At 37.0% G+C, this 25,931-nt stretch overlaps 1 protein-coding gene across 1 annotated transcript in view; it reads left to right on the forward strand.

Annotated features, from left to right (window-relative positions):
* Positions 1-17,581, forward strand: part of LOC590685 (putative ferric-chelate reductase 1) — a 30,066-nt gene extending 12,485 nt beyond the window's left edge. The window contains exons 4-13 of the mRNA XM_030996490.1: positions 984-1,085; positions 2,173-2,326; positions 3,970-4,086; positions 7,319-7,434; positions 9,029-9,133; positions 12,006-12,109; positions 13,976-14,034; positions 14,951-15,106; positions 15,929-15,999; positions 17,217-17,581. Coding sequence (XP_030852350.1) covers positions 984-1,085; positions 2,173-2,326; positions 3,970-4,086; positions 7,319-7,434; positions 9,029-9,133; positions 12,006-12,109; positions 13,976-14,034; positions 14,951-15,106; positions 15,929-15,999; positions 17,217-17,309 — 1,077 coding nt within the window. The 3' untranslated portion in view covers positions 17,310-17,581. The remainder of the gene's footprint in view (positions 1-983; positions 1,086-2,172; positions 2,327-3,969; positions 4,087-7,318; positions 7,435-9,028; positions 9,134-12,005; positions 12,110-13,975; positions 14,035-14,950; positions 15,107-15,928; positions 16,000-17,216) is intronic.
* Positions 17,582-25,931: the final 8,350 nt, after the last annotated feature.

Here is a 25,931-nt window from a genome sequence, read left to right on the forward strand (position 1 = left end):
GTCTTTTGGCAATGCATTAATCTACATTTACCACTCCATACCCAGGATAGAAATAGGGACCGGGAAGGATGATGAAAGCCTTTGTGTTAATCATTGCCATATGCCCTCACAGTGACCATATGGTTTAGAGATGGTATTTCGTATTAAAGAGAAGGTTGAGTTCTGGGAAGAAGTGAAAAATAATTTGTGAGCGTTATCATTCTTATTATGCAAGTGTGGAAGAACATCAGATAAGACATGTTCCCTGAAAAGCATGGCTCTTCAAATGCCTTCATATTCTAAATATGTCACGTAACATCGTAAAAATCCAGGGTAGGATTTTTACGCCACGTGTTCGTGTAGTCCCATATACATCTTTCTGTGTACAGTGTTTGTAACTTTACCAAGACTTGGCTAAATTTCTTATCATTTGGATGACTCCAGAACCTTGCAATAACCTTTTCTGGTCGATTCAAAACCGTTAATTTTACAATGCAATCGCTTGACCAGAACTCAACTTCATCTTTAAGCGCTATATGAATCCAGATTATTATCATTATGATACCGGTCTTAGTGGAGAAAATATTATGCAAATTGACATGGTGATTTTCTGGTTGACAGAGAGCAAGGTGCACTTTACATCAAAGTTTCATAGTTTCACCTGTTTACATTCTCTTCCCCCTCTTCCTTCTTATTCCCCCTTTTTCTATTAATTTTCTTCCACTTCTATTTTTCTTTGTGAGGCACATTTTTACAACTTCATGAATCTGTTCTTTCATTTTTCTGCTTTAATTTTTTTTCTCATTTCAGACTGGACTGTACCAGTTATTTGATATTCTTTATTTTTTTTCTCTTATTGATTTTCGGAAAGCTTAACTGTGGCAGAAAGTGAACAACAATGAAACTAAAACAACGAAATTGAAATAATGCACCATTCAGAATTCAGTTTTATGAACTATATGATAAGTAGCTTTGTATTCTTTTTGTGTGATTAACATCTATAGGCCAGTGCTGATGTGTATTCATGCATCAGTGATGACACTGGATTGGTTATGGGGAGATCTTGGAATCCCGATGCTGGCAGGACTACCTCAGCAAGACCACTAGTAAGTACCTGTGTACCCTCACAAACAGGAGAAAAATTTAAATAAAAATCTTCTAGCATAAAGGAACACAAAAACGTACATATGCAATAATTCTACATTAAACAGGCCCGCACACACATGAGATACTACATGTCATATACATGTACCATATGTAAATGCAGAATAAAGAAACTTTGAATTCTAGGTCTTACCATCAGACCAACTCCAAACAGACTCAAACTGACCAACTCTTGATCGTTCGGGGTAATGACACTTCTTTGCTCCGTCTTAGATAGTATCAAAATCGTTGCCGTGACTGGGATATTACGAGAGAAAAGCGAAATTGTTAGGAAACCTGTACTATATGGCATTAATAAGATGAGGCACCAAGAGTTTTTATCAACTTCTCATTCGAAACAAAAGCCCAACTGTAAATTTTCTATACAATGTTTTGTCATATGATATACCTGTACACAAGATGATTACAGAGATAATAAAAATAGGATATAGGCCAACACAATATTTAAGGCCTGAAATCCACTTGAAGTCGAATTTTCAATACTTTTTCTTTGAAATATGTGAATGTATGAGTTGATAGTAGAAATTACTAATCATACTCCCTAAATCAATTCAAAACAGATTTTTCATTGAAGACAGTCGGAGTGGGGGGGGGGGGGGGGGGGGGGTTAGTGGACCACTTCTTACTTTAATTCAATAATAATAATAATATTTAGCTTTTACATAGCGCTTAACTAAGCGCTTTACAAATATACTATTACTCCGGTCATTGGATTCAGTGCTTGCTCGCACACATTGTGTGCACAATCTCCACTCCCTGGGGAGCATTCCAGCCAGGCGTTACTTGACGCACAAAAACTTTTTCGACCAATAATGACGGTCGCATCCTACCGGGCACCCATTTAACACCTGGGTGGAGAGTAGCAAGTGCAGGTTAATATCTTGCCAAATGATCTTAGTGCTCTTTTGGGATTCGAACCCTCGACCTTCGCATCTCCAGTCAAGTGCCTTAAACCACTCGACCAGGACACTCCCAAGTTGTTGAATTATTTTCTCACAAAGTAACTAAGCATTTCGCTATTATCTACAGAAAGGAGTGTCTGGTGAAGAGGTCAGCGTGGTGGAAGACATGATCCGTTGTCAGTTCAACCGTATGATGTCATTGGATGATGGAGATGATGAGTTCTTTGATATCAATAATATCAGCTACTTCCTCATTCTATCAGCGGGTACCGCAGCCGGAGGTAATCTATATTTGTGAAATGGTTCTTTTTACCCATTGGGGGGGGGGGGGGGGGGGGAGAGAATTCTGCCAGCGTCCTCAGGGTGCTCTAACATTTGCTCCAGGGACAATTGCACTCGGGTTTATTTTGTCAAAGATGTAGGGTTAGGGTTGTAATGAGAGGTTTGTGTATCAAATTTTATTATGTTTAATTAAGGAATTGGTGAGTGTAGGATATTGACCACAGAGCAATTGTCGCCGGAGCATGTGTAAGTATAATCCTTCATCAGACATGTACTTGTGTTGTGTATCCTGGATCTTTTCCAATACAGTTTACTTTCCCTATAATTTCAACACTAGACCCAACATTGTGCTACATATAACTCTAACCATAAACTCACCCAAAGCCCAATAGCAACCTCAGCTCTCAACCACTTTTGCAATCTGAAAAAATAAGCCTGTGTGAATCCTATGTTAAACAAGAGATAATACCAATTAACATCTCCCCTGAAAAGATTAAAACTGGTAATTGCCTTCATGTGCAATTATATAGAAAATTAGGAGTTTTAGCAACGCATTTCGAAAATAATGCATAGAAAATAGTCTGATTTTCAGACCCTTGTACTGTATTTGGGCAATTACAGGAAGCGGGTTATTGATGTGTACAAATGCTCATGTACCCTCTACAGCCCATATATTATGTTTGTTATTACCGAAGAAAAAAGAAGTCAGTCGACTCACTCAATAGTGTCTGACAGTGAAGTCTAGAAAGTAAACAGGTTTCCTTGCATAATACACTAGGACACGGCTAACATTTAAATTTCACAGATAGGACATACGTGACATATTCATGATTCCTGCAAAGTTCTACTTTGATTGTCATCACAGCATCTTTCTGGCTCCGCAGAGTCCACTCTGTAAACCTATCCTTCATAGCATCAGCTCCTACTCCGTATAATTCTCTACCCTTAAAGTAGTCACCCGAAAAATATAAAGTGTTTAAATCCATGCAAAGTTCATGTCATTGCGAAGGGGAAGCATTAATGATCAAATATAACAACTTCCCTCTTCAAAATAATATGTTTAATCATAACAGTAATCATCTCTCAAAAATGTTAGTTTTGAGATCCAGATTTTCTGCCTCCAGCGGTTTTCTGTCACATGCGAGACACAGCTAGCCACAAAATTGCACTTTTATGCCTTTCCATGATATTTACAAAATGTATATGATTTATCAGCAAAATTCTTCGTGTTTTTTAAGTTAAAATGTTTCCATCCATAAATAATTTGTCCATGATTATCAGTTGTTGTGAATTTTTTTTGGATGACTACATGTACTTTAACAACAGTTAGGAACACATTGCTTAATACTTAAAGAAAACCCCGAAGACCGCGAAGACCTCGCTTTTCATGTATTTTTCTTTCGTGTTTATGATAATCTATTTTGTTATGTAAAGCACAGAGAGAAATAATTTGTACTTGTTATGCGCTATGAAAATTTCGCATTATTATTATATTTTGCATTTTAGTTTTAGCATCTCCATTTTTAAACATATTTATCTGTAATCATCCTCATTGTAACTGTCATGTAATTTCCTGTACTGCCACATTGAATTGCCCTTTAGGTAGCCACAAAGTTTTAAAGAATTCACTTTTGTCATGCAGGGGCAGGTCAAGGACACACTGGCGGGTCAAACAGAGGGTTTTCTGCATCGGTCGACCTCACTCAGACCTTTTCAGTAGGAGCAGGAGAATCGAGTGCCTACCTGATGAAATTACATGGTAGGTTTATTTGGGATAAGCTTGAGTGTCTTCAGAACTATAGACCTATCTCAAATTTGTCGTATCTGTCCAAACTCACAGAACGAGTGGCTTTCTCACGTCTTCGCACATATCTTATTGAAAATAATTTAATTGATAATTTTCAATCTGCCTACCGCCCACACCATAGTGTGGAAACTCTGCTAACTAATCTTGTGGACTGTGTCCTCTCCGAAATGGATAAAGGTAACATTACTTTTCTTGTGCTACTTGATATGTCAAGTGCTTTCGACACTATTGACCACACAATACTTGTTAAGAGACTACAGTCTCTTGGGGTAACAGGCACTGCGTTGCAGTGGTTTTCATCATACATTCATAAAAGAACCCAGTATGTCTCTGTAAATAACTCCCAATCTGACAAAACTTATCTTTCATACGGTGTGCCACAAGGGTCTGTTGGTGGCCCGTTAATGTTTTCTGTTTACCTTGAGCCAATCAGTACAATAATTAGAAAGCATAATATAAAATATCATTGTTACGCTGATGACATTCAGCTTTTCATTTCTGTACATCCTTCCTCAGATGCAATTGCCGATGCTAAGAGAACTTTAGAAGCCTGTATTCATGACATGAAAGGCTGGATGGATTCCAACGGTCTTAAAATAAATGAAAATAAAACTGAGCTTATCATTTTGGGCTCTAAGAACTCTTTACTGAGAGCAAATCATACTCATTTAAGCTTGCATCTAGGTGACAAAGTTCTAAAGCCAGCCTCAAAGGTCCGTAACCTCGGTGTGATATTTGACAATAATATGTCATTTATTGAACATGTATCTAGCATATCAAAGTCTGTAAGATATCAACTGCGGAACCTTGGGTTCATACGAAAATCTCTGACTCAAAAAGCATTCGAACAATTAATCCATGCATTAATCTCATCCCGCTTAGATTTTTGTAATTCTATTCTATTTGGACTCACAAAACAGCAGCAAGACAGACTGCAATCCCTCCAAAATTCCAGTGCAAGACTCCTTACTTTCACACCAAGAATGTCTTCTATTACACCTATATTACGCTCTCTTCACTGGCTACCTGTCCAGAAAAGGGTCCACTTCAAAATTATGTTACTTGTTTATCGGGCTCTCCATGGAATCTCGCCACAATACATTAAAGACTCACTACACTCCTACAATCCAACTCGTACCTTAAGATCTGGAAGTGATAATTTGCTGCAAATTCCCCGTACCCGTCATTCATGGGGAGACCATGCTTTTTCGCATGCAGCAGCCAAATTATGGAATAAGCTTCCCTCATCACTTCGCTGTATTGCAACATACTCTGCCTTTAAAACTCGTCTTAAGACTTACCTATTCCATCTGTAACCCAGTATTTCCTTAAGTTGTATAAGTTTATTTTACTAAATCCATAATTGATATGTTATTTGTATATACATTTGAAATTAATTAGTTATCACCCTTTAGTCTCATTGGCTGCCTGTGTGGGGCCTGTTGGCCTCAGATGCTAGAGCTTCTGTGAATAATGTGCTGACTGGGCTAGTCCCTTAAATTGTCAGTGAACGGAGCAGCTGGAGGGCACCGGGCCCCATCAGGCAGAGCTGAGGATTCAAATGGGTTATAACAAAATATCGCAAAAAAAAAAAAAAAAAAAAAAAAATATTGCAAAATTATTTACTTTACTTGTATCAAAGAGAACTGTTGCTGAGCTAGCGCCATGAGCGTCCCTGGACGGTGTGTGCGCTCTATAAGTTTACACTATTATTATTTATCATAGCTATACTTGTTAGAATCCCTAATATATGTTTTGTGTGTATAAGCAGGGATTGGTCCAAGGTAGATCGTAGTTGAAGGAAAGGAAACTAATTATTAAAATGTTTCAAATTCTTTCAAGTTAGAAGTCCCAAATTGGTATCAAAGTATAGCTGGAGGGTCCCTGAATCAAGTAGTCTAGCAAATTTACAATACTCAATAGTGCAGCAGTGAATTTATAACAAAGTCTGACACTTTCCTGGGCCAGAGGGTAGGGTACATGCATCTGTGGAAAACTTCTCAAGAAAATTGGTTGTTAGTTCGGGATGGTATGCATCACCATACAGGCAAAAGCACACCGAATTTCCAGGATGTAGCCAACATTAAGCTATTAAAACATCAAAATAAAAAATGTATTACTTCTCTCTACCCTTGCTCATTTTCCAATATTTCAATATTGATGTTGTTTAGCGTTGTCATGATCTATTTGATAGATCAGTAAACTGTGGATCTTATGGTTTGTGGTTTGAATCCCAACATCAGCACTTATGGCAAGATATTAATCTGCATTTGCCACTCTCCACCCACTTCCTACCATAATCTAGTAGGAAGTTATTCCTTGAATGTTTTCAGCTGGGCTATATAAAGCCAGGGTCCCTTGGGGTGGATATGAGTGCAATATGAATACACAGGTACTGGATGTACTTGTAATTGTTATTCTCCTTCTCCTTCTCCTCCGTCTTCCCTTCGTCTTCTACTTCTTCTAATCCTCTTTCTTCTATTTCTTTTTCTTCTTTTCTTTCTTTTTCTTTTTCTTCTTCTTCTCTTTCTTTTTCTTCTTCTTCTCTTTCTTTTTCTTATTCTCTTTCTTTTTCTTCTTCTTCTTTTTCTTCTTCTTCTTCTTTTTTTTTCTCTTTTTCTTTTACAATTCAACATGTGGAAATAACCATTCTATTTTTAATTTTGCAGTACGACTTTCTATATGCACAAAGAAACATGAATCAATAACTCCGGTCTTAAGAGATCTACATTGGTTACCCATCAAGTCTTGTATCCAGTTTAAAGTACTTCTATTAACCTAACATGTTTACATCAACTAGCTCCTTTTTATCTTACCGAATTGCTAACTTTATATAAACCAGATAGAATGCTAGGTTCCAGTTCCAGGTCTCTGCTTTGTGCTCCACAAACCATGACAAAGTCATACAGGGAAAGGTCTTTTTCATATGCAGCCGCTTTTTGTGGAACAAGTTGCCTGAACAACTGAAAAGTATAGGATCCTATAAAACCTTTATCAATTCTCTGAAGACATATCTCTTCACCACTTAATAAATAATCAGAATCATGAACACAGTGCATTGTTTTAAAGTGCAATGAGACATGCAGTTTTGCCTATGTGTTATGCGCTATATAAAAATGTTTAAATATTATTATTATTCTTCAAGCAATCTGAATTTCAATATTTATTTCCAATTTTCTCCTAGGCTGCCTGATGATCATAGCTTGGATATGTCTAGCTAGTGTAGGTCTCACCATGGCACGATTCTTCAAACCAATGTGGCCTGACTCCAAACTCTGTGATGTTAAAATTTGGTTTGCTGTAAGTCAAACTCCAAAGAGAAGTAATCTGTGAGCTTTCTCATTCTATTTAACGTCAATTTATAAGAATATAATTGCAGGAATCTCCTTCCGAAAAGGGTTGTTCTTCCAATGCCCTCATATTCAGAATGTTAAGGGAAATAGAGGGAAAGTTAGGACCCCGGCCCCCCCCCCCCACTCCGTGGTCGGAATGACCGCATGCGTGTTACCAAAATGTCCGGTAAAGGGGTACTTTTCGTGCGACAAAGTCCGGCCCGAGAATTGTAAAAAAGGGGTGTATTTGACTTTTCACCCGGAGATTTCTTTAAAAAGGGGGTGTTTTTCTTTTTTTCTCTCATCTCTTTGGACTCCTGAAAAATTATTCCGCATTAGGGGGGTACATTGAGCATTTTTCTGTATTTAGGGGGGTCTCCAAGAGAGGAAAAGCCCGCGAAAAGCCCGCGAAAGGGGGTTCGGAAATGTTGGCAGTCCTCAGATAGGGGGTGCTTTCAAAAAGAGGGAACGAGCATACGCGTACCCTAAATAACATTGAGTGGGGAGGGGGGGGGGGGGGGCGGGGTTAGGACCAAACATTCTTGACACCTATGTGTGTGTATATAGTCCCATATACCTGTTTATGTGTGCAGTGCATCTGATTTCAGATCGATTGTGTCAATTTCTATTCATTTGTATCTTTCCAAAACCTCAAAGTGTATCGATTCCTAAGTACTATATACAGTGTAATCAACCTTTCCCAATTGCTTACGGACAGTTTCTTTCACATTGTAATCACATGACCAGAACTCAAATTTATCTCGTTCATATATGATGGGGGTTAACTATGTAAATTCAAACACATCAGCAAAATAAACTGTTTTACTTTAATGAATGATTGGCAAGTGGGGATGTGTAGAAATGTAGCAGTGCCCAACAATGGACATCAATATTATCTGTGTTTTATTATTATTATTATCTTATGAAGAGTTACGACTGTAAGTCCTCCAATTAGGCGCAAGTTTGCTGCCGCTTTTGCCACTATTTGCTTCCACCATTTACTGGCATATTTCTCTCAAGGGACGTATAAATCATGGTCGCAAATCTACAGTATTTACATTGTTGATAATTCATTATTGAAGGGGAAAATATTATTTAACGTTCATAATGGTGAGAGTGGCATGCCAGTGGCATGAATAGCATGCCATAGTTAAGTCCAACTTAAAGTCGATCTTAAGTCTTTGTGAAACACCCCCAGATCCATTAAAAAATAAGGTATCCAAATATTTGTTGGGGCTATATAAAGTGGATTAGGTGAAAGGTTTCCCAGCCGTTGCCAGGGCAACAAAGGGTCAAAGAACATTTCATCCACTAGGAGAGGGGGGGGGGGCAATTCTAATTGGCATTAGAATGGCAATTATAATAATAATAATAATAATAACCTAGACTTATATAGCGCATTTCATCTTCGAAGAAAATAGCAATGCGCTTTACAATATTAATACAACAAAATTACACATTATTCAATAGATAGGTGAGTAAAAGCGAGATGAAGTAGATAAATATACATCAAATATAAATATAATTTGATTTGTACATTACAATTGTTTTTTCCGTTACAGGTACATCGAGCATGTATGGTTTTAGCATTGTTACTGTTTGTAATCGGTTTCATCGTAATATTTGTCCATGTGGGAGGATTCTTGGAACTTGGCGATGGTAGAGAGGTGAGTTTCCCTTCATGATTTTGTATAACAGAGTATAACAGAGACTAGAGGAGACTGGGGGGGGGGGGGCCTCGAAAATTTGAAAAATTGCCCCCCTCCCTTGAGCGCCAGGGGAGGGGGCCCATCTATATAAAAAAAAAGGTAAAATTAACTTATTAACGTATTAAATAAAATGATACCATTTTCATAGCCAAGGATGACTGAACAAGAGGCTTTTAAAACAGTGTTCTCAAAAGCCTCTTGTATCAAATTTTGGCTGAAGCGAAGAATGTGGGTCAAAAGACATTATGTGTGCTTTCTCATTCCAAAGACTATTGCTCATTTGTTTTCATCGACTTTTAGGCAGTTGCAAAAAGGTGTTAATATTAACTCAAATACAAAGAAATTCTTATTACAAGTAAATTAATGTGAATAAAGAATAGGATCTACTATTTGAAGTTAACTACGTTCTTAATTTGAAGGGAAGATAGTTTTTTTTTTCCAGTCTCGATAAATTATGCCCCTTCACAAAGTCCTTTGCCGCCGGGCGACCTCACACAGGGGATAATATCGACTCACCACTCGAAATCTAGCCTGTCCAAATTTCTGTTTGGACTCGGAGGAACATTTCTCTGTCATCTTTAGTTTTTAAAACAACATTGTTACTATTACTTGTGACAAGTTCACAAGCACTTCAACTGCGCCTCGTAATAAATAAAAGTCCTTCCCTGCAGGGCTTGCTTTGGTTTCGGAACGGTCTACCTTACCGAAACCTGAAATAAGACGCGATCTCAGATCGCTCCTTATTTCAGCTATCGGTATGGTAGACCGTTCGGATCAGGCTGATCTGGCGTGCTGCATTTTTTTTTGGTGGTCTTGATGCTAAAAATAGGGTGCGTCTCATACACAGATATTTACAGTAATTTAACTTTAAGATTTGAGACCAAAGAAGCACATGCTTATGGTCTAACCCACGTTATTTCCTCTTCGGTTGTGGTAGACCCATACAATATTTGTCGTGGCCATATCTTGCAACATGACCGAAAATCTATTTCGAGTGGTCACAAGGGCTAGGACACGTTAAAGATGGTTGGTGATCGGGACACGTCAGAAAAAAAGACATTCGTTGGTGTGTCGCAAGTCAGTCGTGTGACAGTCGTGGGACCATTGTGAGTTATGGGGTATTGTCGTAGGGGGGGGGGGGGGGCTTTTTTCGTGCATCCGTCTCCCGATTATCTAATGAGACCTGGGGGGTGTTTCACAAAGATCCTAAGTTGAACTTATCTCTAAGTTGGACTTAAAATTTATGGGAAGCCATTAGCATCCTTGAAAACATTTTGTAATTTTTTTTTTAGAAGGTATAAAATGTTGATTCAAATCATTCATATTTTCTATTATCATGGGAGATTTCATGTTCTTGATGTGGAATTGATGAAAAGTCTAAAATACTCCAATTTTTGCTTTTGAATATATTTCATTTTAAGGCTCCAATGGCTGTCCATACTTTTTAAGTCCAACTTAGTGTTAAGTTCTACTTAGGATCTTTGTGAAACACTCCCCAGGTCTGTTGCCTGTCATTTGCTCTCAAGATTTTTCAGTTGAAACAGTTTTGCCCAAATGTAATCCCAGTTTGTATCCAGGATGCCTCCCAGGAAGAAAACCGACGAGAGAAAGGTGGTAACAGTGGCAAAAACAAAAATACGTTGCAAGACAAACGCAAGACTAATGCAAGACAATTGTTGTGCAAGCCTCTTACGAAATATAATAGTTGTGAGACACCCAGAGATTGTTTGACTAAAAATAAATTCTTCTGGTATCTATGACAAGATATTTATCGCACGACAGTCACAAGACTGTCGTAGGAAAGACTCATGACAGCCACAAGACACAGATACCACAAAAAAAGGTGCAAGTCCAATTTTGCCTCAAGACGTCAAGTCGATGCCACGATGCTCAAAATTTTATAGGGCTGTCTTGCGACGACCCCCTATGACCACCCGATTTGCCCAAATTCTCTGTTGTGTCGTGGCACAAATGACCAGGCCTTTAAGCCTAAAGTTGGTACAAGGCGATTTTAAAAACACTTTTTAAAGACCCTGGTGATCACTCACCTGTGGCAGAAATACTATGAATAATTGAATAGGGTATCAGTGTATAGAAAATAAGTTACACTTCATCATGAAATCAATTTAAAAGTCATATTGATTTTTGACTTTTAAGTTGGGTACACTGTTTGGTAAACGCACTGTATATGAATAGTGATCAATGGTAGGAATACTCCCGAAAGAGTGGAGATGGGGCACTCTTGTATGCAGGCTTGAAATCTAGTGAGCATGGGTAATAATGATAACATTGTGAAGCACATATAATTATTCATGTAATACTTTATTATTATTATTATTATTATTATCTTCAACTTAATGATTGATAATTTGATTTCTTGTAGAATCGGGTGACGTGTCAATGATGTTGTTTACAAATTGAAAAAAGGAGTCTATCTGTGTCAAATGAACAAATGAAATATTTGCAGCTAGTTAATTACGGCTGTTTTTTACTCAAAAAATCTGTTACAAATTGAAAAAAGTCTTGTAGTTTAATTTTATCCCCCCCCCCCCAAAAAAAAAAAGTACTAATCTCGAATATTGGCAAAAACTCTTATGATCAAGAAATTATCTGATTTCAGGAAAAAAATTATGTATAAAATAGTAGAGAAGTTGATGGTGAAAAATTAGTTACAAAAAACAGAATGGAGTTAAAAAGGTGAAGGGATAAGTGTAGCAAGAAGAGAATTTGGAAAATGAAAGAGGGGAAGAAGAAATGAAAAAGAAGTGAAAGATGTAAAAATATTTATAAGATTTTGATGTGACTGTGTCTTATTTTATACTCTACACAGAGCCATCGACGCTTCACCCATGCTGTACTAGGAGTGATTGTAACAGCTCTTGGTGTCATCAATCCTATCATGGCTATCTTTAGACCCCACCCTGGTTCCCCCGAGTAAGTACCTTTCTCTTTCGTTAGATCCCACCCTGGTACCCCCAAGTAAGTGCCTGTCTCTCTCCTTAGACCCCATCCTGGGACCCCCTCCCCTATTAAAAATGTGCCTCTCTCTTTAAATCCCACCTTGGTACCCCAAAATAAATGCCTCTTCTCTCTTAAGTCCCCACCCTTGTACCCTTAAGAAAGTTCCTTTCTCTTTAGAACCCACCAAACTACCCCTTTGAAAGTAGCTTCCTCTTTACACCCCACCATGATACCACCAAGTAATTACCCCTTCTTTCTTAGGACCCTACCCTGGTACCCTTAATAAAGTTCCTTTCTCTTTAGAACCCACCAAAGTACCCCTTAGAAAGTGGCTCTATCTTTAGACCCCACCATGGTACCATCAAATAAGTGCCTCTTCTTTCTTAAGACCCCACCCTGGAACCCTTAAGAAAGTTCCCTTCTCTGTAGAACCCACCAAAGTACCCCTTAGAAAATGGCTCTCTCTTTAGACCCCACCTTGGTACCACCAAATAAGTGCCTCTTCTTTATTAAGACCCCACCCTGGAACCCTTAAGGAAGTTCCCTTCTCTGTAGAACCCACCAAAGTACCCCTTAGAAAGTGGCTCTCTCTTTAGACCCCACTTTGGTACCACCAAATAAGTGCCTCTTCTTTCTTAGGACCCCACCCTGGTACCCTTAATAAAGTTCCTTTCTCTTTAGAACCCACCAAAGTACCCCTTAGAAAGTGGCTCTCTCTTTAGACCCCACCTTGGTACCACCAAATAAGTGCCTCTTCTTTATTAAGACCCCACCCTGGAACCCTTAAGGAAGTTCCCTTCTCTGTAGAACCCACCAAAGTACCCTTAGAAAGTGGCTCTCTTTTGTTTAGACCCCACCTTGGTACCACCAAATAAGTGCCTCTTCTTTATTAAGACCCCACCCTGGAACCCTGAAGGAAGTTCCCTTCTCTGTAAAATCTACCAAAGTACCCCTTAGAAAGTGGCTCTCTTTTGTTTAGACCCCACCTTGGTACCACCAAATAAGTGCCCTTTCTCTCTAAAGAGCCACCCTGGTACCCTCAAGAAAATTCCTTTCTCTGTAGAACCCACCAAAGTACCCCTTAGAAAGTCGCTCTCACTTTAGACCCCACAATGGTATTCCCACGAAAGTGCTTCTTTCTCTTAGACCCCACTTGGCATCCCCATGAAAGTATCTCTCTCCCTTTAGATTCTATCGGGAGCGCCAAGAGGGTCAAATCTGACTGACATGTGCGCTATACAAGAACCCACTATTATTATTAGTATTACCCTGGTACTTCCAAGTATGTTCCTCTCTCTTGAGACCTTTCCCTGCTACTTTCAAGAAGCAGATTGTACCACCTATGCCTCACTGACAATAACTCTTCAGTCAATCTTTTTATTAGGTGAAGTCATAAATTTAACACTGGACTCAACATTATACTTAACCCTAACCTATAACACAATTGATTACAAGTCCCAGCCCTTGCTATATCTTTGACAAATAAGCTTGAAGGAAATGTCACTGGGGCTAATATTAGATATTTCCAAAAAGTGTAAAGTTTATTACGTTAAATGATCAGTACTCGTGTTTCCCCCACAAAAGTTTTACACCTGCTTGCTATATATATGTTTTAATATGCATCAAATCCAAATTTGATTAACATCATTCCAATGTTATGATACGTATTCTTATGAAAGTTCGAGTATATTTGTCCCTATTTTGGCCTGTTTACTGTATTCATTGTGAAATGATATTGAAAAATACCGGTAGTTAGTTTATCAATTTCTGGTGTTGATACAGGTTTTATGATTTAATTTGTTTTTAATATTAAATGTTGTTTATGTTTTGTATATTAAGACGATCCATCTTCAACTGGGCTCACTGGGCTGTGGGAACCAGCGCATTGATCTTATCATGTAAGTATGGTGCTAGAAGACTAGAAGACTAGAAGACTGTTCGAGGCTTAATTGTTCCATTATTTTTAGCGCAACTGCTTACCATAATAATAATAATAATAATAATAATAGCCTAATAGTCCACTTCCAAATTTTATTAAATCGAAACGGAAATTCTTTTTGCCCACTTGATCGTGAGCCCGGCAGCCACTGAGCAGCGCCAGATCGACGTTGCTCTATCCCTTATTGTTGAACGCCAAACAAGGTAGCAACAACTCCCATCTTTTAACGTCTTTTGGTATGACGCGGCCGGGGTTCAAACCCACGACCTCCCGGTTGTGAGGCGGACGCTCTACTGACTGAGCCAACACTCTGGTACCATGAAACGATGAACAGTTGATAGACATTGTATCTGTAAGAAGTGCAAATAAATTTCAATAATGTCATGAGCAATAAAATGTTACATTTCCTTGTGTGATGAAAGCAGGGATATTAACTCACATATCCCTGATGAAAGTTGCTTTTATATGAAAATATTGGGTTGGCAGGTACGTAATCCTAGTAGATTGGTAGCCTTCCTGCAAAACATGCAATGTCTTTGTCTCCATCCCGTTCTCAGTCATGACAATATACCATCCCCGCTGCCTATCCCCTTCCAAGCCCAGGAAATTTTAATTTTTGACAATATTGTTTGACAAGTACCAGTTGGTCCCCTGGAATAACACACAATCTTTTCATTTGTCTCTGTCTATTTGTCAGTTATAACAATAGGTCCAGCTCTGGTGTATTGACAGGTATTTAAACTAATAGCCCCTGCAGTAACTTGCAATGTCTGTTATTCAACTCAGTTGTGACAATATTGGATTGGTAGGTATGTTAACCAAATAGCCCCTGCAATAACCTGCAATGTCTTCCTTTGTCTTTATCCCTTTCCAAGTCGTGACGATAGGTCTAGCCCTGGTGCCTATCGCAGGAATAAACATACTGCCTAACCTTCAGGGCTATACTTTCTGGGTTCTCATCGGGTTCTGTGTGTTCATGTTTGCCATGTGGGTTATCTTTGAAGTAGTCCGATGTTCGACAGACAGTGAAGGTAAGAACAGATGTGGTTGTAGTGGTGTGTGTGTGTGTGTGTGTGCGTGGGTGTGTGCGTGTGCGTGCGCGTGTGTGTGCGTGTGGGGGTGTGTGTGTGTGTGTGTAATAGGGGCGGAGTCGGGGGTATAATTGATCTTTATTTTATTCATCATAATAATATCATAAAAATCATATGAAATACTGGCCATATTGGCTTTTTGTCAATATATTGCACTGATCAACAAATTTTTGCAGGGCCATTTTGAATTTAAAAGGGGGTGCACAGATATGCCATTGGGGCGGTGGGGGCATATGTTAGTTGTGCCCGCTCTGATGGGTAGAGGTTAGGGTTAAAAGGCCACCCTCCCTCTTTGATAAATATCTCTCAGCGTATTTGCAATTGCTACATTTTTTCAAATCTTTTAAATCTTGATGTAAACAAGAATCATCAGTTTTACAGAAATCGGTTGTGCTAGTACAAGGTCACATGACATGATTTCATGTCAGCTCATAAATGAAAGAATTATACTGTTCTCTATTCTCTTAATTTTTTATCTAGATAAAATCCTGAAACTTTAGAAATGCAAATGATACTAGTAACTAAACAGATCCTGTTAAAAAGCAATTGAATCCATTAATATAAAAACAACAACAACATTACAACAAAATTAAGGTGGGTTTGTGTGTGTGGTGCAATCAGGGTCAGGATAGGGCAAGTGGTTAAAGACTGGAAAATGAAAAATTGCAGTGTTGTTCCATCCTAAAGTTTAATAAGTACAAGTATTCTTAATTCTACTAGTGGTCTTTTTTTATCTTCTCTCTTTGTATATATTTCTAAAAGGTCGCACTAATGATATCCCTCTGAGTGACAAAAATGATACTGTGCAAGCAGCTGATGATACAGGCCCATCGGTAAGTCCACATATCTTTTGTATGCATATCAGGACAATCACCCCCAGAAAATTGCCAATAACACGCTGGTAATTGCCCAGGGGGATGATGGTCCAATGGGTAATTGTCCTAGAACCATTTGAGTGTATCGTGTTTGTGAATGTCATGATTATGTCAGACCTATTATAGTACCAGTATATTTTTACTGTAGGCCATTTCCATAATGTTATAAAAGTCAGTGCATACATCATTCTATGTCTAGTGCCTTGATACAAATTATTTTGATTTGCATACATTAGTTGTTGCTAGGTAGGACTAGGTCTAGGTAGGACAAACATGGCTTGCCTCATCTAATCTAATATATGCAAGTTATATTCTGCATGTTGAGAAACAATTATGTGTAATACATGAATGTGAATGAAATAATTTGTATCTAGGCATTTTACAAAGATATATGCATTAAATATGGTTTATACGAAAGTAGTCTATTTTTCCAGCGACAGTAGTAACAGTAATGTTCAATTTATATAGTACACGAAAATTAGAAATTTATTTTCAAATCATTTTAGACGAATATCTGTGGGTCGACACATTTCATAATGATAAATAATAATGCTAGAGGGTGCTAGAGGGTGCTAGCAGTATAACAAATTGCTTAGCTCAGGAAAGCTTATAAAAGCTATGGAAAAAGTTTGAAAAGAGCTGTGGAAAAAAAATCAAAAGGAAAACGTATAAAAACTATCATCAATGTGAATATTAATATCAACCATTGTTTTTGGACCGAAAATAACAAACATTGTGTAAGGGCTTTTGACCTCCATTCGTTGTTCCAGCCGAACTTAGTAGAGGAAGATTTTGACAGTATTTTTTAAAGTGCTGTTGCTCATTCATCAATTGGAGCAGAGTTATTTATGAGGTATCATTAGACAGAATATTAGTTGCTTTTTAAGAATGAAACATAATTCAAGGTTACACAGGTTATACAGGTCATATGGGAAGCTACCAAAATTGGGTATACTTTTTTGTGTGGTTTCACTGTAATATAGTCCCATTTGCTTAAAATTGCATGAAAAATAGTGAAAGCAATTTATACATAACGATTTGCTAACAAACAAATACAAGGTAATTGATAATGACTTTACACCTACTGTACATGTATGAATTGCTATGATATTATGAATGTTATTATTTTGCTTAAAATTTTACCAACAATATTTTTTTTTGGTCATGATTTACAGGGTTCAATGCTGAAGACCATTCTCCTGTTCATCTTCTCGCTCGGCGCTGTGTTTTCCACTGCTTTCCTCATCATCACCATCGCCATTGCCTGAAGGTCTGAGAGGCTATCACCACAACCAGCCTCAAAAACTATCCACAGTTCTCTTTTTTATATATACTACACTGTAGTTTACAGTTCTGTGGGAGTAATTACTAATTACAGTTATTTACAGCCAATTAACATGCAAGACATTTTAAATACAGTATATACTCGTTTTTAAGTAGCACATCACCAGCTACTAAGCAGATTCCCAATGATATTGTATTCACTATTGTACGCATAACTATATTTAAAAAAAAACCTAGATATGCTTATATATAATAATAGTAATAATAATAATAATAATAATATTCTTTTAAAGTCCACTCCAAATTGTATGAAGTTAAACCAAAAATGTAAATTCTTTTTGCCCAATTGATCGTGAGCCCGGCAGCCACTGAGCAGCGCCAGATCGACGTTGCTCTATCCCTTATTGTTGAACGCCAAACAAGGTAACAGCAACTCCCGTTTTTTAACGTCTTTTGGTATGACGATCGGGGTTCGAACCCACGACCTACCGGTTGTGAGGCGGACGCTCTACTGACTGAGCCAACACACCGGTTAGGGAACTAATCACCTGAAAAATATAATTTGTTTATGGCTAGTATATGTATCAAATCAACCTCAAAATCTTCACCCAACATTCAATTAGCCAACAGATAAGGAGTATGATGAATTTAAAGAATAGCATAACACCCAAATCGGACTTAGGTTCCGTGCAGGCCCTATTCTGTGCAAACACATACAGATAGTCTACTTATCACTTTTATGTTGATTGAGAGTGTATTTAAACACATATTATCTCTTTATAAAAGTAATATTTGAAGCTTACACTTTTATTATACAACCACATGGAACCCCTAACAGACATATTTGTTTGCAATTGATACGCTTTAAATACATGTAGATGTAGGAGACTGCTTATGCATGTCGAGTTAGCAACAATATGCCGTCCTCTGGTCGATTTACCCCCCCCCCCTCCTGTAGTTATTTAGCGACTACTCCGGAACCGCGGCAGATATAAAGTTTTCCTTTCGTGACATTTTCTTTCGAGTCTTACGCATCTTTAAGGAAAAAAATGAAAATCGGACGTAGAGTTACAAAGACACTTGACATTTTGTCTTTGCATGTCTTGTGATTTGTGTACAAAACATATGGAAATATATTTTTTTCATAAAAAGAGATAAAACATTGGTTATTTGGACTTGTTTAAAGTTTAGGAGTTTGTTTTGGGGTCAAAATAGTTGAATTGTAGTTAAAAATGAAATAAACAACAAAAACAATAAAATACATAAGAAATTATCAAAACAAGAAATAACATAAGGAATAACCTGTCTCTTCCAATTTTTGTTGTCATATTATTATTATTCCAAATGATCTAACGAATATATGTAGTGAAAAAGAATGCTTAAATAGGAATAATATATGATTTATGGGCAAACATGTGAATGTTATGACCTTATTTGCATAAATTACCATAAATATGCAAACGAGTGAATTTTTCAAAAAAGAATGTTCTATACACTTCACTTGAAATGCCTGCAAATTTTCGCGACGATCGGCTGAGAAACGGCCGAGATCTTAGAGGGGGGGGGGGGGATGGTCAAAGTGCCCACCCCCCCCCCCCCCATTAAAAACCTGGTCTGAAATAGCCCAGTTAAAATAGAGTTAAGTCATATCATCATCCTTAAAATTTGTGTACATGAGTGTATTCTTGGGTACGTATGTATCTCAAGCTATTAAAGTCTAAACCTCAAATTGTATACTGTTGCATCACAACAGTACACAACATCTACTATAAAAAAAAAAATACATGTACATACATACAAGAATGAATATCATGTTGTTCCTATCAAAAGGTGTTGTTTTTTAAAAACAAGTTACAATGATTCTTGCAAAACTACTGAGTGCAACAACTTTAGAATTTGCCTGTTTTTTTAGTATAGTGAATTAAGCTTAAGGTCAGAATGTACATCATTGATTGATTGATTGATTTTTATTCGACAAGCTTCCAACATACAACAATATACAATAATAACAGATCAAAAAAAGTCAGCTTGAACAGGATAACCCACGAAAGCTCGAGAGCTTATTTCCAGTGGGGTCCCTTACAGACATGTATAAAATTAATAAGTTAAGATAGTAATATTTACAGACAGATAAGAAAATTAAAAGAACTACTTATTAAAGATAATAATAATAACAACAACATTAAACTGATGATAGAAATGATATTAAGTACAAGAAGAAAAAGAAGAAGGAGAAGAAGAAAAAGAGGAGAAGGAAGAAGAGGAAAATAATGATGAATTTGTAGAATTTCTATAACGTACGAAAACATAAGTATATACAACATGAAAAAGTATGAACCGACAGAAGAATAAAAATTTCAATCATATAACATAAATACTGGTTAAATGATAACAATATATACAGTATCTTGTACATTTATATATATATATATATATATATATATATAAGGCCTGAAATATGTTGATTTACATCTTATTTTCGATATTCTACATTTACAATCACACTTTATATGCAAGTCTAAAGATAGACATACATTTACATTACCGTATAATAAAGCTGTAGAAAAGTGTCTTGTGTGTCATATGGCTGAACATCGGCTTAAATTTATAGAAAGTTATTGAAGAAATAGAAACAAGTTTTAACTAATGTTTATGTATTGTAAGTAATTGATCTGGGTGGTTTTATATTATACAAATAACGCACGTCCAAGAGTGCAATAGCGGTGAATGCAGTACACGCGAGGTTTCTTTAAATTGGTGCCGCTCTGTGAACGAGCCGCTTGCGGCGAGTTTACAGCGCGCACCATCTGAAGAAACCGAGCGTACACTGCATTTACGTTTCGCACAACAAGGTCAAGTGCGTTATTTTGTTTTATAAAATAGCGACACAAATAGCAACAAACAAAACTTTAGATCTTAAGTTAGAGTCTACGAGAGTTCGATCTAGATATAGAGTTATGTTGGTTCTAGACTAAGACCTTGCAGGCTTATCAAAAAGTCAATGGGATTCATTGCCTTGATTAAAAATAAAATCATAGGCCTACAGTGGGTCTAGAGACAAGTACATCAGACAACTGAAAATCCTGGCTTCATTATAAAATCCAAAAGTCAAAACAGGCCTAGATTCTAAATCCAAGGCAAAAGTTAAAAAAAAAATTTGCTTTTTAATAATACCCCGCTCTTACTAGCTAGCTAGAGCTAAGCTACGCGTACGTTGCGCTGGGGATCATGGTGGAGCGTACAATATTAGCTACGCGTAGCCTACAATAATTGCAATGCACTCGAGGGAGCGCGTACTACATGTACGCGCGCGCAATGGATCTCCATGGTCACGTGTATTATAACTTTTTTTGCGCTTTTTTCTGCAAAATCGTGCATGCATCAAAAATTTGTACATGTCATGTGACGCGTATTGACCAATCACGATGCTTAAAATAATAGAGCCATTTTATAAACAGTTTTAATTGATTCTTGAGTCTGACTTGACATTGTCACTTTTTCTTTGATAATGTACAAAATCAATCAATGTGCATATTAATGTCAGCAATTGTTTTTGGACTGAAATATCAATCATTGTGTAAGGGCTTTTGCATTGTTCCAGCCAAACTTAGTAGAAGAGGATTTTGACAATAGTTTAAACATGTTGATTCCGACAATGTATTTGGAAAATGTGGTCATTTCAAAATGTGACATAATCAACTTGCTATTGTAATGTGCCTTCTATATTACCGATATATACGTGTGCCTTTTTTCAAATTGTTTCACTTTCATAAAAAAATGTCAGTCATCTTTCTTGAATGTGTATACTTCATTTTCTTTCTAAGGCATATTTTGATAATGTAAAAGGTCTACAATATTTATGTTCCATGTACATGTATTGATTACTACGTAAAACATCTTTCAAACAGAAAAGCACCATCAGGGGATAATTTAGGATATAATGCTCCAACTCCACATGATTAATGTGCACAAGGGGCAAAAGAAAAGTAAGAACATGAAAACACCCAGAAATGAAAGGTATTAAAAAAGAGGATCTACTGGAAAGCAGATTTAGTGAGTTAAGAGGGCATTTAACCTGAATTATTGCAAATATATTGTGGCAATCTACAGTGCAATTCTGTCTTTCATTTTCATTTACATATATGAAGTAGGAGTCAGTCCTATAAATGTCTGTGAACTTTGAAGTATTCATAGTTATTTTTGCTGCAGAAGAACCAGAACAATAAGATCTTTGTGTTATCAAATCAGGATGCGCAACACAACTCGAAATTGTGAACCTCCTAAATTACATAATTTGCAAGAGATAGAATTGAAGCACATAAAGTGCCTCTTGTGAGTAATATTGGCCATTTGATTTCTCAAAAAAACATATGAAGGTGTACAGCCTTTACAAAACAATGACAGTATATTACAATATCATGTCTACTTGCATGTACGTACAGTAAATAAGGTATGTTGTCTTGTTCATGACAATGATTTTTATGTGAGCTTTGAATGTTGATACTCTATAATATATTTGACACCTTCAAACTGGGAATATTTGACATATTTCTGAATATGGAAGGATGAGATAAGAAATGATCAGCTTAGTCAGCAAGTCAGAAAATACATCCAACATAAACTGAAAACCTACATCTCATAGGAAGTTTTGACAAATATTCATCAATTATGCAAAGATACTAGAAAAGCCGTTTATAATTTTCATCTCTTTGCATCTCCTTACTATCATAAGTTTAGCAGTTGGCAAAAAATGTATTTTGCAGAAATTTCTTAATACGTAACCATGTAGTCCTAACGTTCTTTCTTAGTTATTGAATCATGTGATTAATTTGCATTGTTGATATTCAAATTCCTATATTAAGTGCTTTCACTTTTGTGTTCGTTTGATGCATATTTAGTTGAATGTAGATCATATGTTAGGAGCTAGAAGGGTGTTGAGTTTAATGTGTCAAATTATATGACTTTGAAATGCCTTCTGGCTGTAGACAATATTCAATATGTTAGAATATCATGCATGGTGTAGGCCTACATGGGTAGTGTATTTTAAGTCTTTGGGCCAATGTAAACTCCAAAAGGGAAAATGTACAAGTATAATAGTGCTAAATGAATGGATATATATTCTTTAATTAATTGAAATAATGATATATTTTCAATTTATATGATGTAATTTTATAGTTATAGTTTTATTAATTTTTATCAGAAGTATGTTGAATATTGCAGAAAACTATGACAAGAGTACTGCTAGGATAATCAAATTATTTTATACTTGTGAATTAGTATTTACAGATTTATGTACAGTTCTTTCGTGTTTGTCTCTGTAAGTTTATACAAGTTTCTATAGTATTTGATGTGTTTGCTACATGTTGCAATTATAATTGTGTTTTTAAAACATCTCACACCCCATCAAAATGGTAAACTGCAAAAATGGTTGATTAAGTATTATCTATCATATAGGCATTTTGGGGACTTAACAAAGAAGGTAATACGTTTTTTTTTCTTGAAGTCTCTGTAACGGCTTTACCACATACAGTGTTGTAAAGCACAACAGTTTGAAAGGTATACTGAACTTTATATTGTATAACGCACAGATACGTGATAACGTGTCCGACCTTGGATGTACGCAGCTATTTTTATCATGTCCACTTGCCGTTCATTTGCACAGAAACTGTGGCATACAGTCGTATGTGAACAAGTCTTAAGGATGCCTTCTTTCAATATTTAGAAGTGCCTCAAGATCCAATGAAATTAAGTGAAAAGCACAAAAAGCACAAAATCATTTTTGAAATATGAAATTTGGATATGCAATGTACTAAACACACAAACAAAATGAATTTATGTTGTATATGAAAACGATATCATGTAGCAATTACTGTAGTCAATAAGGGCCTCTCTTCTCTCACTCTCATTTTTTTGAAAAAGTGAACTTATCACATGCCTTCCCTCATCCAGCATATGGATTGTTTTCACTGATTTTATTTCATTTTTACACAGTTGTCCCATTGTTGTGCACAGCCTCTGTGGCAGTAATGAATGCTGTAATTCAGTGCATGAGCTGCTGGAAGCTTGTGGGACAGAGTGGGCAATCTATGGCAGTGAGAACAAGGCACTTAGCCCCTGTGGAGCAAACTCTCAGTAATTCATGGCTGTGAAATCTTTACAACTTGTTTGTGTAAAAGGATGCATAACCTAAGTCTGAGTTATTGATCGTTTCTCCATCATATAGAAAAGATGAATTGAAAGTGATGGTGAATGGACAAAACCTGAAATATACCATACATACATACAGTCTACACACAGTACACACACAGTACACGTATGGATGTTTGCTATGCCTTTTAATTTGAAAAGTTAGAGAGAATTTCTTAAAGTACAAATGCAGAGATACTATATGTGAAGAAAAAAAGAACAAAAATTATGTTAATGTGTATTCAACAGAATTGAAGTAATAGTCATTTTAATGATGCCCAAACCATCTTATCAAATCACCCTCAAGAAATTTACTATGGGAGTCTGGGAGAGAGGCAGTTTCAACCTGTGTAACAAATTGAATATGCACCTTTTATACACTGGTAATTCACAACTCTCCAGCAAAATTATGGAATGAAGCAATTCTCTTGTCCATTTCATATGAACTTGGGCCCATATTCATAAAATCTTACTAAGCCTAGTTGTACACTATTAGTTGACAACTAGCTTGATAATATTATATAAATACGGGGCCAAGTAAATTGAACAGAACATGCAATTATAAAGAGAGAAAAGAGTTTGTGCCTTTTCAAAATTATGTTTCTTTTGAACTTAGTTGATATACTGCCCATTTAGATAAGTCACAGATAAATTTTTTAAAATGCATTTGATCAAACAGGGTAATTATTTGTGTTTTTTTATGATTGTTAGTAAAGATATTTCTATTTTATATGTAGTGAGACAACATGATCGAGTTGATGAAAACCTTCCAAAGGTTCATTGTACAATCGTTCTGAGCAGAGTTGCACGGCCATAGGCCAAATCAATGGTATGTAGAAGGTGACTCGTATACACATGTAATTATGGTAATCGTACAAGTTTATCCATTGCATTTAATACATTTTTGTAGAAATAAGTACATGAATGTAATAGTAAACAATAAAGACAAACAATAGAGTGTCAAAAAGTATGGATTCTTTTGCTCGTCTACTTGTCTACAAACAGGGGCGTCGCTAGACCTTTTTCAGTGGGGGGGGGGGGGGGGGTGTAGAGGCCAACGATTACAGACAAAAGTAGCCACCAATTACCGACAAAGTTAAATTTCCAATATCTACAAAGTCAACCCTATAAACCTGGGGCCGAAGGCTAAATTGTTTTTCCTATGGACTATCTATAGTACTTGCATATGCGCAAAATGGTCATTTTCCTCGACGACATTAATATACGAATTATTTCTTAAATTTAGTCAGCATCATAGCTATATATTTTAATGCAGGCGCGGAGCTAGGATCTTATTTTAGGGAGGGGCGGAAGTGAGCAAGAGAATCACTTAAAAGCGCGCTCATAAGGGGGTGTGGGTGATGAGCCTACCGCGCGAAGCGCGGGAGCTTAGACGTTTCCTTAAATTATTAGGAAAAGAAGACGATTAATTGTACCGTTTTCGACTGGTAATCCTAGGCTGAATGAAGTTCCCCCCCCCCCCCTCCCGCGCGAAGCGCGAAAGCTTTGACGTTTCATTAAATTATTATAAAAAAAAGAAGACGATTTGCTGTACCATTCTCGACTGTTTATCCTTTTCTGAATTCAGTATCCCCCCCCCCCCCCGCGCAAAGCGCGGAAGCTTTGACGTTTCATTAAATTATGAGAAAAAGCAGACGATTCGGTGTACTGTCCTCGACTCTTAATTCTAATCTGAATGAAGCTTCCCCCTCCCGCGCGAAGCGCGGAAGTTTTGACGTTTCATTAAATTATTAGAGAAAGAAGACGATTCGTCGTACCGTTTTCGACTCTTAATAAGCCCTATTCATCTGAATTCAGTTTCCCCCTCTCGCGCGAAGCGCAAAAGCTTTGACGTTTCCTCGTATCATTAGAGAAAGAACGCGATTCGTTGTACCGTTTTCGACTTTAAATAAGCCCTATTAATTTTGTCTGAATTCATTTTACCCCTCTCGCGCGAAGCGCGGAAGCTTTGACTTTTCCTTACATTATGAGAAAAAGCAGACGATTCGGTGTACTGTTCTCGACTCTTAATTCTAATCTGAATGAAGCTTCCCCCTCCCGCGCGAAGCGCGGAAGTTTTGACGTCTCATTAAATTATTAGAGAAAGAAGACGATTCGTCGTACCGTTTTCGACTCTTAATGAGCCCTATTCATCTGAATTCAGTTTCCCCCTCTCGCGCGAAGCGCGAAAGCTTTGACGTTTCCTCATATCATTAGAGAAAGAACACGATTCGTTGTACCGTTTTCGACTCTTAATAAGCCCTATTAATTTTGTCTGAATTCAGTTTCCCCCTCTCGCGCGAAGCGCGGAATCTTTGACGTTTCCTTAAATTATTAGAGAAAGAGACGATTCGTTGTACCGTTCTCGATTCGTCTAAATGAAGTTTCCCCTATCGCGCGAAGCGCGAAATTTTTGGCGT

This window comes from Strongylocentrotus purpuratus, unplaced genomic scaffold (genome assembly GCF_000002235.5).
Source record: "Strongylocentrotus purpuratus isolate Spur 01 unplaced genomic scaffold, Spur_5.0 spur5_scaffold_3, whole genome shotgun sequence".
NCBI classification, from domain to species: domain Eukaryota; kingdom Metazoa; phylum Echinodermata; class Echinoidea; order Camarodonta; family Strongylocentrotidae; genus Strongylocentrotus; species Strongylocentrotus purpuratus.